Source organism: Hyperolius riggenbachi, chromosome 7, assembly GCF_040937935.1.
Source record: "Hyperolius riggenbachi isolate aHypRig1 chromosome 7, aHypRig1.pri, whole genome shotgun sequence".
NCBI lineage: Eukaryota > Metazoa > Chordata > Amphibia > Anura > Hyperoliidae > Hyperolius > Hyperolius riggenbachi.
The window spans coordinates 319,523,505-319,538,103 of NC_090652.1; the positions used below are offsets into that span (position 1 = coordinate 319,523,505).

At 44.4% G+C, this 14,599-nt stretch overlaps 1 protein-coding gene across 1 annotated transcript in view; it reads right to left on the reverse strand.

Moving 5' to 3' along the window:
- LOC137525252 (protein mono-ADP-ribosyltransferase PARP9-like) overlaps window positions 1-14,599 on the reverse strand; it is a 158,392-nt gene that overhangs the window by 35,770 nt on the left and 108,023 nt on the right. Inside the window, exons 4-5 of the mRNA XM_068246275.1 lie at window positions 11,699-11,914; window positions 4,831-4,897 (exon numbers count right to left, since the gene is read on the reverse strand). Of these exons, the coding sequence (XP_068102376.1) occupies window positions 4,831-4,897; window positions 11,699-11,914 (283 nt within the window). The remainder of the gene's footprint in view (window positions 1-4,830; window positions 4,898-11,698; window positions 11,915-14,599) is intronic.

The window sequence follows — 14,599 nt, forward strand, 5'->3', positions numbered from 1 at the left end:
AATTCTCCCCACCTGCTATATCAGTGGTTGCCTATGTGGTAGGGCTGCACGATTAATCGTTTTAAAATCGAAATTGCGATGTGGGGCACGACTATTACATAATCGTGAAAGCGGCGATTTTTTGACGGGTATGTTTTTCCGCATCCCGCCATAACCCGACGCTGCACGACGCGTATAATTATAGCGCAACTCACCTTCCCACTTCCAGGCTCTTCCTACTTCCTCTCCCAGGCGTCGTCAGTCGCGTTGGTAACAACACCCCTTGTGATGACAAAACCGGAAGTCATCACAGGGGGGGCGCTGATATTAACGTGATGGACGGCTGGGAGAGGAAGAAGGAAGAAGATAGAAGCTGCCTTTTTCATCCCGAAAGGTAAGTTGTTACTATGCCCACTCTCCCCCTCTGCTACTCCTATGCTGCCTGGCTACATATACTGGAGGCAGCCACCTACCTAGCTAACCTATGGGGCAATATTGGCGGCACCTACCTAGCTAACCTTAACCAGGGGCAACTATACTGGCTACATATACAGGTGGCAACTATACTGGCTACCTATACTTGAGGCACCTACCTAGCTAACCTATACTGGGGGCACCCACCTAACCTATACTGGGGCAACTCTACTGGAGGCGCCTACCTGGCTAAACTATACTGGAGGCATTGTGAATTTAGTGCTAAAGCTTGATTTGAAGAAAATTGTGAAAAAAATCTAATTCGCAATTTTTGAGAGAAATATCGCAATTTCAATTTTTTCCTAAAATCGTGCAGCCCTACTATGTGGTAACCCTGACTTGTGAGTATAACTTTTATTCCACTATAATTCCAATTTTTGTCAAAATTACTACACCAGATTGGGCTCTCGGTTTCTTTCACTCTTGTTTTTCTAATTGATTACTGCAATGCTCTCCTCTCCAGATGTCCCAAGACCAGACTTCACATCTGCAATCCATCATGAATGCAGCTGCCAGGCTCATTCTCCTCCTCTCTCCTCTTCAGTTTCCCCTCTTCACAAGTCCCTTCACTGGCTCCCTGCCTACCTCAGAATTATATTCACACTGCTCTGCCTGACATACAAATCCATCCACCATACCTCCCCTTCATACATCTCCCATCTCATCCAGAGATACTCCCCAACCTGCTCTCTCTGCTCCTCGAACACTCTACAGATGTCCATCCACCATACCTCCCCTCCATACATCTCATCCAGGGAAAACCCAAACCCGCTCCCTCCACTCCTCCAACACTTTACAGATGTCCCTCCACCATACCTCCCCTCCATACATCTCCCATCTCATCCAGAGACACTCCCCAACCTGCTCTCTCTGCTCCTCGAACACTCTACAGATGTCCATCCACCATACATCTCATCCAGGGAAAACCCAAACCCGCTCCCTCCACTCCTCCAACACTTTACAGATGTCCCTCCACCATACCTCTCCTTCATACATCTCCCATCTCATCCAGAGATACCCCCCAACCTCCTCTCTGCTCCTCCAACATTCTACAGATGTCCATCCACCATACCTTCCCTTCATACATCTCCCATCTCATCCAGAGATACCCCCCAACCTCCTCTCTGTTCCTCCAACACTCTACAGATATCCATCCACCATACCTCCCCTTCATACATCTCCGATCTCATCCAGAGATATTCCCCAACTTGCTCTCTCCACTCCTCCAACACTCTACAGATGTCCATCCACCATACCTCCCCTCCATACATCTCATCCAGAGATATTTCCCAAACTGCTCTCTCTGCTCCTCCAACACTCTACAGATGTCCATGCACCATACCTCCCCTTCATACATCTCATCCAGAGATACTCCCCAACCTGCTCCCTCCACTCCTCCAACACTTTATAGATGTCCATCTGCCATACCTCCCCTTCATACATCTCCCATCTCATCCAGAGATACTCCCCCAACCTGCTCTCTCTGCTCCTCCAACACTCTACAGATGTCCCTCCACCATACCTCCCCTTCATACATCTCATCCAGAGATACTCCCCAACCTGCTCTCTCTTCTCCTCCAACACTTTACAGATGTCCATCCATCATACCTCCCCTTCATACATCTCCCATCTTATCCAGAGATACTCCCCAACCTCCTCTCTGCTCCTCCAACACTACAGATATCCATCCACCATACCTCCCCTTCATACATCTCCCATCTCATCCAGAGATAACCCCCAACCTGCTCTTTCCACTCCTCCAACACTCTACAGATGTCCCTCCACCATACCTCCCCTTCATACATCTCATCCAGAGATACCCCCCAACCTGCACTTTCCGCTCCTCCAACACTCTACAGATGTCCCTCCACCATACCTCCCCTTCATACATCTCCCATCTCATCCAGAGATACTCCCCAACCTCCTCTCTCCACTCCTCCAACACTCTACAGATGTTCATCCACCATACCTTCCCTTCATACATCTCCCATCTCATCCAGAGACACCCCCAACCTGCTCTCTCTGCTCCTCCAACACTCTACAGATATCCATCCACCATACCTCCCCTTCATACATCTCCCATCTCATCCAGAGTTACCCCCAACCTCCTCTCTGCTCCTCCTACACTCTACGGATGTCCATCCACCATACATCTCCCATCTCATCCAGAGATACTCCCCAACCTGCTCTCTCCACTCCTCCAACACTCTACGGATGTTCAACCCCTCACATCACCTGCTCACTTGCGAGGCTCCAGGACTTCTCCAGAGCAGCCTCTATTATATGGAACTCCCTTACTCTAAACATCAGGATCGCCCCCACTTTCAATTCATTCAAGCAGATGATTCTTCATCTCATTTTCATAGCTTCAACCCCTTCCTTGGACTTACACCCCACTTATGCGTTTCTTTCCACCTGCAGATTACAGGCGTATTTGGCAGGTCCTCCTTCCTTGTGTGCTCTTCTCTGATTCAAGCCAGTGTGTAAAACAGTAAGGAGTCATTGGGCAAGGCTCCCTAATGATCCTGGTCAACCATGAAGCGTACCCTAAGTGCCTGCAGCCCTGTCGCTTTGAGTCCACCAGGAGAAAAGCGTGATATAAATGTTCCGTGTCTTGTTCTGGGTCCGCCACTATATGGACTCAGTGACTCATCTGCAATTTTATTACCCACATTGCAATTTGCCACCATTCTTTATTGCTGCTTCACTATTTGTGTGCTATTGTTGAATGCTATGACCATGTGTAACATTGTTTAACCTCCCTGGCGGCATGATTATTTCTGGATTTTAGGGTCTTTTTAAGCACATTTCAGACCCTAAAATCAGGGGGGAAAAATCATGCCGCCAGAGTCTCTGCAGCAGCCCCTGCTATCACCTCTCTGGGCTCCAGCGCTGCAATTTTACCTCCATCCTCCGGGTGGAGCTGTAACTCTGTAGTGAGATCACTGACGGCGACCAGAGTGATTCAGAGCCTCGGAGGACAGGAGGGAGAACGGCTACCAATGTCTGGATCCCCCGGGAGGTGAGTAAAAGCTCCCGCTGTGTGCTGTACTCTGCATTGATCTCCCGGCAGCTAGCCTAAGTGTAGGTCGGGATTATCTCCAGGGAGGTTAATGTTGTAATGTCTTCCATATCTATGTAGTGGCTCGATAGTGTAGTGGCTATAGAGCGCCCCCTATTGGCTGCAGCTCTGGCACGACTGCAGAGTCCCCCAGGAGAAAAGTGCAATATAAATGTTCTGTGTCTTGTCCATGTACAGCGCAGTGTCAGCACTTAAAACAAGACACAGAACATTTATATCACGCTTTTCTCCTGGCGGACTCAAAACGCCAGAGCTGTAGCCACTAGGGGAGCTCTATAGGCAGTAGCAGTGTTAGGCCAGAGCTGCAGCCACTGGGACGCGCTCTATAGGCAGTAGCAGTGTTAGGCCAGAGCTGCAGCCACTAGGGGGCACTCAGAAGGCAGTAGCAGTGTTAGGCCAGAGTTGCAGCCACTAGGGAGCGCTCTATAGGCAGTAGCAGTGTTAGTCCAGAGCTGCAGCCACTAGTGGGAGCTCTATAGGCAGTAGCAGTGTTAGGCCGGAGCTGCAGCCACTAGGGGGTGCTCTATAGGCAGTAGCAGTGTTAGGCCAGAGCTGCAGCCACTAGGGGGCACTCTATAGGCAGTAGCAGTGTTAGGCCAGAGCTGCAGCCACTAGGGGGCGCTCTATAGGCAGTAGCAGTGTTAGACCAGAGCTGCAGCCCCTAGGGGGTGCTGTATAGGCAGTAGCAGTGTTAGGCCAGAGCTGCAGCCACTAGGGGGTGCTCTATAGGCAGTAGCAGTGTTAGGCCAGAGCTGCAGCCACTAGGGGGGCTCTATAGGCAGTAGCAGGAAGACTTGCCTAAGGTCTCCTACTGAATAGGTGCTGGCTTACTGAACAGGCAGAGCCGAGATGCGAATCCTGGTCTCCTGTGTCAGAGGCAGAGCCCTTAACCAGCACACTATCCAGCCACAATAATGTTTACACAGTAATCCTCTCTAATAAAACTCCTGCGTGTGCAGTCTCTGTGTAGCTGGGTCCGTGCTTTTTGCTACTGCACATGTGCGCAGCACGGTCCCAGACAGCCTTTGAGACAGGACGGTGCCAGGGAGCCAGGGCGGCGGGTGCGTGTTGCGTAAGCACACTGCGCAAAAACAGACCTAGAGCCTGTTTTGAAACGGGCTTGGGTCAACTAGTGTTTAATAATATGACTTACACTGCTAGTTAAAGGTGATGGCTAATGGGGTGGGGGACAACAAAGCAGGATACTCAGACCTCAGTCACCGGATCTTTAGAAAAAAACCTTAGACACTTCTATGTTTCATCAATAATAATAATATTCAGAACAGTCCTCTTACCTCTGCGCTCCACAGCACTCTCTGCAGGCAACATCTTGGTGTACGTCTTGAACTGGTCCTGAAAAGCCTTCAAATTAAGGTTGCACAATTTAGATATTTTGTTTTTAAACATGCTATTTTAAAAGTAAATGTGTAGTCACAATTCTGCTGAGCATATATTTTTTTTTTTTTACAAACACTTCTATGTTTTAGTTTTTGGTTTTTTTTACAAAATACTACAGACTGTTTACAGTACATGCACTCTTGTAAGGTCTATGGCCTGTGTGTCTTAACAGCATGAGAGGGATTTATAATGCAGCTTTTAGACACACAAACATTATTAAAACTGTTCAATTCTCCTGGCATATACAGAGGGATGCAAAAGTTTGGGCAACCTTGTTAATCGTCATGATTTTTCTGTATAAATCGTTGGTGGTTACCATAAAGATATATCATATAGGAGACACACACAGTGCTATTTGAGAAGTGAAATGAAGTTTATTGGATTTACAGAAAGTGCACAATAATTGTTTAAATAAAATTAGGCAGGTGCATAAATTTGGGCACTGTTGTCATTTTATTGATTCCAAAACCTTTAGAACTAATTATTGGAACTCAATTTGGCTTGGTAAGCTCAGTGACCCCTGACCTATATACACAGGTCAATCCAATTATGAGAAAAAGTAAGGGGGTCAATTGTAAGTTTCCCTCCTTTTTTTTTTTTCTTTCTCTGAAGAGTAGCAACATGGGGGTCTCAAAACAACTCTTAAATGACCTGAAGACAAAGATTGTTCGCCGTCATGGTTTAGGGGAAGGATACAGAAAGCTGTCTCAGATATTTCAGCTGTCTGTTTGCACAGTTAGGAACATATTGAGGAAATGGAAAACCACGGGCTTAGTTATAGTTAATGCTTGAAGTGGCAGAACCAAGAACAATCTCGGATAGACAGAAGCGACAAATGGTGAAAACAGTCAGAGTCAACCCACAGACCAGCACCAAGACCTACAACATCATCTTGCTGCAGATGGACTCACTGTGCCTCGTTCAACCATTCGGCGCACTTTACACAAGGAGATGCTGTATGCTAGAGTGATGCAGAGGAAGCCTTTTCTCCGCCCACAGCACAAACAGAGCCGCTTGAGGTATGCTAAAGCACATTTGGACAAGCCAGCTTCATTTTAAAATATGATGCGGTGGACTGATGAAACTAAAATTGGGTTATTTAAGCATAACAAGGGGTGTCATTCATGGAGGAAAAACAACACAACATTTCAAGAAAAACACCTGTTACCTACAGTAAAATATAGTGGTGGTTCCATCATGCTGTGGGGCTGTGTGGCCAGTGCAGGGACTGGGAATCTTGTCAAAGTTGAGGGACGCATGGATTCCATTCGGTGTCAGCAGATTTTGGAGACCAATGTCCAAAAATCAGTGACAAAGCTGAAGCTGCGCCGGGGCTGGATCTTTAAAGGGAACCTGAACTGAAAATAAAAAGTCAAAATCACCATACACAGGTAATACTTACCTTCCATGTAGTCTACTCCTCAATCTCTTCCTCCTCTCCTGCGTCCGTTTGTCTGTGATCAATGGAATTCTGCGTCATCCATTAAAAAAAAAAACAAAAAAAAAAAACCAGCTTCCTGGTCAGCACACTGTTAAACTGTAATATCGCCCACTTGAGCCATAGGGAAACATGGACATTACCTTGCACATTCAACTGTGCAATTGTAACTAACAGCTGCTGATATATCACTGACAGCAACTGGTATATTTCAGTTCTGACAAAATATTTTCAGACCTGGAAGGGATCACTGTAAGAAGAAAATGGTGAGCTTCTGAGAGGAACTGACGGTGAGGTTAGTATGTAATATTCATTTGCAGCTACATCATGTGTTTATTTTAAATAAAAATTTTACTTGCTTCAGGTTCCCTTTAAACAAGACAACAACCCTAAACACTGCTAAAAATCCACTAAGGCATTCATACTGAGGAACAAGTACAACGTTCTGGAATGACCATCTCAGTCCCCAGACCTGAGTAAAATTGAAAATCTGTGGTGTAAGTTAAAGAGAGCTGTCCATGCTCGGAAGCCATCAAACCTGAATGAACTAGAGATGTTTTGTAAAGAGGAATGGTCCAAAATACCTCCCAGCAGAATCCAGACTTTCATTGCAACCTACAGGAAGTGTTTAGAGGCTGTAATTTCTGCAAAAGGAGGATCTACTAAATATTGATTTCATTTCTTTTTTGTGGTGCCCAAATTTATGCATCTGCCTAATTGTGTTCAAACAATTATTGCACACTTTCTGTAAATCCAATAAACTTCATTTCACTTCTCAAATATCACTGTGTGTGTCTTCTGTACGATATATTTAACTGACATTTTTTATAGTAACAACCAACGATTTATACAGGAAAATCATGATGATTAACAAAGTTGCCCAAACTTTCGCATCCCACTGTAATGCATACGGGTCCCTTCTCAGTTCCAGTGTCAGGGTGGGGTTGTCCTTGGGCAAGCATCTAGCAAAAGTTAACAGCCTGGGAAGGATCGTTTATTTCCAACATGTCCAATCTGAATTCTGGAAAATTGATTAGAATTTAGAATGGATATGTTGGAAATAATCGATCTGGCAGTAAATCTGCCAGGAAATCTGATGTGTACCAGGCATTAAGATGCACACACACCTCTTGACTTATTTCACCCGTCGGAGATCGAGACTCGATCCCCTTAGGCGACATCTCTGGCCAGCCTGCACAAACACGTATCAGCTGTGTATCTGACGACATGTTCTGTAGCTGTGCGGGGGGGGGGGAGAGGTGTGGCGCAGACAATGCGATTGACCGTCACGGGGGCGAGTTGATGCACCCGGGCGGATCACTCGAGGGTTTGGGGCTGCTGTACACACACCTGACTATCAGCTCATGCGGTCGTTATTGGCCACCTTAGTCATGCGTGTGTATGGGCCATTACACTTAGGCCTTGTTCACATTGCACTCCGATCGCGTTTGCTTTGGCCGTTTTTTGATGCTTTTTTGTGATTTCTGTGCGCTGGGCGTTTTTGCTAAGCGGTTAAGCAGAGCAATTATTTAAATCACTTTCTGACGTCAGTCAGGAAGTGATTACTTTGTTTCCGAAAATGAATAAATACAATGTATTTAATCACTAAAGCGCTGGGGAAATCGCTATACAAAGTGTTTTTTCCAAGCACTTTACGATTTCCCTAGACCTTCCATTCAGGGCAATCATCCTGAAAATGGTACAGGCAGCGCTTTTGTCAGTGACAAGCAAACGAACGCCCCCATGAGAACTCTCTCATTGGAAAGCATAGTGTAAACACTTTCAGGGGGATTTGTACAAATTGTCTGCACTTAAAAAATCCAAATAAACGCCTCTAGTGTGAACGAGCCCTTAAAGCAAACCCGCTCTATGAAATCCCTTCTACTCCTTCCTATTTAAAGCTCACCACAACTGAATATATAACAATGATGTGGCCATACCTGGGGCTCCTTCCAGTCCCCGATAATCTTCCTAGCTTCTTTTTTTTTTCTTTCAGTTCAGGCACCCTTTAATCAGCCATGTTGCATATGACACAAGTGCCCAGATGCAATTCGCTTTTTCTCCTGAGTTTTCTCCTAGGAGATAACTTTTCCTCTTCTATTTAAAATAGCTTTTCATCATTTTATAATTTAAAAAGTACCAAAATGTTGGTGAAAAAGTACTATTATAATTATTTTGAATATTTTCTTGCTTGCTGGTGGTTTAAAAGGCATTTTATGACAAGCTGTAAAAATATCACTTAGGAGAAACAGTGAATTGCATATGGGCCGAGCGGTTATAATTTGCTAGATGCCACAATGAATGAGCATTATAACTGTGAATGGCTGTCTGATGTGCCTCCAGCCTCTGAGGGACAGGCATCACTATCAGCCTAATTTCATGACATCTCATCATTTTCTGTAACTGTTATTTATATACCAATAGCTGTATTTCGCTATAATAACGACACTAAACTTCTCAGTATGAAGTGTACCAGAGCTGTGGAAAAAAATAAGATTTGATACTTACCCGCAGCTTCCTCCAGCAGCATAAACACGTCCCACGCCGACCTCCCACGGTAAGGCTGGGTGCACACTTAGCAGAAACGCTAGTGTTCAGGAAAACGCTGCGTTTTTGCTGCTAATGGAAGTCTATGGGCCGCATATAAAAAACGCATATGCGTTTGGAAGGGTTTTGAAACATGCGTTTTTAAAAACGCTGGTTTTGTTGTATAATATTCAAAACACATCAAAAACACAAAACGTCAATGGGAACACAATGTATTGCTTTTTGTATGCTTTTTTTTATTATTGTTTTCTGATGTATTTCTACTTCCTGTTGTCTTCCTAGTGATCTGCATAGAACACAATTGAAAACGCATGGAAAACGCATACAAAAACGCATATGCGTTTTGTATATGCGAAAAAGCAAACGTGTAAAAATGCATGCAAAACGCTAGAAAAACGCAAATGCAGAAGCACAAAAATAAACCCGCACATGACTGAAAACGTGACCTTTCACGCTCTGTTATGGGTGCACCCAGCCTAAAAGCCCACCACACGCAGCAGGGAGGGAGAGAGCACGGGTACCATGGATGGAAGGTCCCTGCACACAGATGAGAGAAGGATACACATGTTCTGCTTTACTGAACCTGCAAACTTGCAGTGTATGGAATGATGGAGCTGAAACGTTTCTTGCCAAACAGAGGATGTATGTTGCGCACCGGCCACAGTAGCCCAGCCACTTTGCATTTTGGCCAGCCAGAACCCCGAAGTTGCCATAAAGGCCCGTTTCCACTTGTGCAGTGCACGGCTGCGAGACACTTGGCGGCACTTACTGGTCTGTGGGTACACAGACGAATCCAAATTGCCATTCACGGCTATGGGTTTCGTAGCCTCCTGCACAGAAACGGATGGCAATGTTGACTGAATCGCTAGCGCAAGCGATTCAGGCGACGGCGCCATTGTTTCCTATGGCAGTATTTCCCAGCACGATTTTCCTGTGGGGAAACTCTGCAGATTTGGCGTGGAAACCGTGCAAGTGGAAACGGGCCCTAACCTATTCAGCAATAATTTCTATATTAATTAAAAACTAGTTTTCTTTTTTCTACTTCAACAAAGATTAGCATTTCTGTATTTCTATTATGAATTTGAGGCAACTCATATTAAAGCCCACATTGGGTAGATTATTTTACCACTTATGGTTTTGGGATGCAAGCCTCACGTCCAAATTATCTACACTACAGGTTCCTGGACGTGAGACTTGCATCCAGCACCAAAAACCACTGCGGCTGCAATTGTGCGTGTGTGTGAACGCCCCCGCGCGTGCAATTCAGCACCCCCTGACACTCAAGCATGTGCATTTATCCCATTGTGAATGGGATTCACATAAAGTTACAGTGGGAAAAAAAAAATATTAGTGACAGTGTAATATATATATAAAAAAAGTTTTTTTTATAAAAGTTTTTTTAACGTTTTAACCCCTACCAACCTAATAAACCCTTGTGTTAACTGTACTTGACTGATTTGTGGACACTTGAAATGGCTGCCGCCAGTAGTGGTTGGATGTGATCCCTATGGTGACAGGTAGGGGACCCAACACTATATAGATGCATTTAAATGTTGTTGCCTAGCAACACATCTATACAGCACCGGGGTCCCCAAACTGTGCTCTAGTGATGGCATGCAATCGCTACAGATGCACAGGCTGGCGATTATGACACGCTACATGCCCAACTAGTGATGAAATATGGCATGTATGGTATCGGTTTAACTGGGATGAGTTAGGCCCAGTTCACATTAGCGTTTTTCTGCGGACCCGGACGTATGGATCCGGCCATCAGGATCAGGTAAAAACTGTCCGTTTTTACAGCCAGTGTGCTGTAAACTGTCAGTTTTCCATTTGTTCCTATGTAGCTGCAAAACTTTCCGTGTCCGTTCCACTGAGCAAAACGGTCCGGGAAATTGGGTCCTGCTGCATTTTGTTGTCCGTTAAGCGGAGCGGACAACCAATCCATGCAAGCGGATGGATGTGAACGAATCCATTGGTTTAACATTGGATCCGTTCACATACCGGTCCATTTGTACAGTATTGGTTCCACTCCCGTTCCACTCACCGCTAATGTGAAACGGGCCTTAGAACTAATGTATTTTGAGTTGTTTCACAACTGTGGCACTTGTTATGTTAAAGTTGGGAAGGGGAAAACCTGAAGAAATGTGTAATTTTTGGGTTTACGCCTAATTTTCCCTGATAAATTGCCTGTGAAATTAAATATTACCTAGAATGTCCTGAAAAAAAAAAAAAAAATGTATCACTTTGATGGCATTGGTAACAAAAAGTTATTGCTGTATCAAAAGTGACAGTTGAAAATTGTCAGGAACCTTAAAGTGGACCCAAATTAAAAATAAAATGTTTCTAAATTATAATAATAAATAGCAGCCTTTTTTCAGCTGCATGATGACAAATATAAAATATGTTACATTTATTGGAGGAACCCCTCCCTTCCTTTCATATTGCCGGGACAGAATCCGGCAGACTGGTGGAGTAGGTGGTGCCCGGCAAAGGAGGAATTGCTAATGGCTGCCACCAGTATAACCCTAGTTATGGAAAGAGAAGGGTGAAAAGCATGCACTGAAATGCTCATAGGCTTGAAGGAGTGTTTATTTATCTTTGTATGTGTCATAGTGCTGCAACTAAATATTTTGAATTAAAAAAATGTTTGGTTTGGGTCCGCTTTAAGTGGTAAAAACCCCAGAACCTGAAGTGGTTAAGGGTAGTTTGGTGAATTAGATATATTTCTCATTTCTCGCATATCTGTGTCTGCCTCTCGTTCCTTGTAGGTTTCTGACCTGGTAGGTGCTCCAGTCTTTGGGGTGTATGACAAAATACACATCCATGGTGCAATGGCGATTTCTGGCAAATTTGGTGAAAGTCTCTGTCATAACTCGAGCCACAACATCTTTCTGAAGACCGATATTTCCAGATCCCAGAGCAGGAAATGAGATAGAAGAGCACTTGTTCATGAATGCTTGTTGTAGACACTCAAATGTAGCCATCTCCAAAAGCTGAAAGACAAATAACAGAAGCATAAAGTCAGCTACATAATACTGTGAAAGAAAGAAATTCTCAGTTATAGAGATAAGCAGATCAGAAGTTAATCTCGTTATAATAAACTGATATAGTAAACATTCAGGTATAGTAAACTATGTATTAAAGAGGAACTTCAGCCTACACAAACATACTGGCATTAGGTTACATTAGTTATGTTAATTAGAATAGATAGGTAATATAATCTCTTACCCACCCTGTTTTAAAAGAACAGGCAAATGTTTGTGATTCATGGGGACTGCCATTTTTGTCATGGGGGCAGCCATCTTTTTGGTTGGAAGGAGGTGACAAGGAGCAGGAGACACAGTTCCAACTGTCCTGTGTGCTGATTACCCCTCCCAGCTGGGCACGCTAGGCGTCAAATCTCAAATTCAGAATTGAAAAAAAAAAAAAATTGCACCAAACAGCAGAAGGAGAACAACATCATCAGAAATCCCATCATGCTTTGCACAGCATCAGGAGAAAAATGCCCGGGCAGATTTTTTTCTGTGCAGCTAAAAATGAGGCTTGGGTAAGAAAAACAAAGATATGATGCTGTGAAACTGTTAAAGATACACCAAGCCTTTTCAGTGCTGCTGAGTAGATTTTTAGTCTGGAGGTTCACAGTTAAGGTCCCAGGCAAGCCCCCATTATAAGTCTATTGGAGCAACGCCTGGTATAGTAAACCCGGATATAATAGAACGTCTGTTATGATGAACCTGTTTTTGTCCCCTGCAGTATTCTGTATCTGGCTATAGTAGAAAGTGGGCGGGGCATGCGTTATACATCAGTCCGAGAACCATGAGCCATGGGCAGGCTGGCAGCCACTTGTAGCCTGCTCGCTATCTGCGCAATACTCTGTGTCCATGTGGATAACCTCAAAAGCATCAGCCAATGACACCTATGCTTCCTGTCGCAGCTGCTGCCCGATTACTGAGGGAATGACCTGTCATCTGTGACTTGCTTGTGCATGGCTGCAATGCTACAGCAGCATTATCATCCAGGCTGCACAGACACATGGACAGAGGAGCACACTATCAATACTGTACCTGCATTACCTGCTGAGATCTATGCTTCCTGTGTAAGCTGCTGAAAGATAACTGAAGGAATTGGCTGTTATCTGTGACTTGCTTGTGCATGGCTGCAATGCTACAGCATCTTCTGGGCTGCACAGAAAGGTGGGCAGAGGAGTACACTATCAGTACTGTACCTGCATCACCTGGTGAGACCTATGCTTCCTGTGCAAGCCGTTACATCATTATTGCATACTGAGCACTGTGCATTGTGATCTAGCTTAGACACTTTGTGCTCTGTTGCTGAAGCATTGAAAAAATGACTCCCAATTATTGACTGAATTAAGATCCAGTACTATAGTACTCACATTCCCTGCTCCATACTGTGCAGTCACATGACACACATCACACCCCTATTACTCATCACACTCCCTGCTCCATACTGTGCAGTCACATGACACATCACACTCCTATTACTGCTCACATTCCCCGCTCCATACTGTGCATGTGCAAAGTCTCCAAACAAGTATTCTTTGCAATACATCATGGTGGGAACCTAATGCTTTGGGGGTGTTTTTCAGCCAATGGACCAGGGAACCTAATCACAGTAAACGGCACCATGAAAAAAAGGCCAATACATGAGGATTCTCAATGACAACATCAGGCAGTCTGCACAGAAACTTGGCCTTGGGCACCAGTGGACATTTTCAGCATGACAATGAAGAAATGGTTAGCAGACATCAACATTAATGTTTTGGAGTGGACCAGCCAGAGTCCTGACTTGAACCCAATTGAGAATCTGTGGAGGGAGCTAAAGATCAGGGTGATGGCAAGACCACCCTGCAACCTGAAAGATTTGGAGCTCATTACTAAAGATGAATGGGCAAAAATACCTGTGGAGACATGCAAAAAGCTGGTCTGCAATTATAGGAAGCGTTTGATTGTTGTAATAGCCAATAAAGGCTTTTCTGTTGATTATTGAGGAGGGTATGAATCATTTTGCACTGGACACTTTTTGCTCAAATGTAAATAAAAGCTGAGCAATGTTTTTTTTTTTTTTGTTTTGTTTTTACACAATAATGCCTCTTGTACATCGTTTTATTATCTTTTGGGAGACACCTATGCCATTTCCCGTCAAAAAATTACTTGCTGGTTGAATAAAAGTAACTTAAAGAGACTCTGAAGTGCCTACAAAAACGTATTTTTATTTCATAAATACGTTCAATATGTTATCCCTACCTAAACCGCCGCATTCTCGCCGCTCTAAACTATCTAATTCCCCCCAAACTCCCTGGGGGGCAATCCGTGCATCTCTTCTGTTTTTATTTAAATAGTTTAGAGCGGCGGGAATGCGGCAGTTTAGGTAGGGATAACATATTAACAATAACAATAACAATAATATTTATATAACGCTTTTCTCCCTGCGGACTCAAAGCGCTGTGACCCTGCATTATGCAGTCTCAAAGGCTAGGGAAAAGAGGTGAGTTTTTAGCCTTTTTTTAAAGCTGTCCAGAGAAGGAGCCTCTCGTACTGATTGTGGAAGTGAGTTCCATAGAGTAGGGGCTGCGTAGGAAAAGGCCCGAGCACCAAATGTTAAGTGTATCCTGGGAATAACCAGCTTCATCTTGTTGGCAGAGCGGAGGGTGCGTG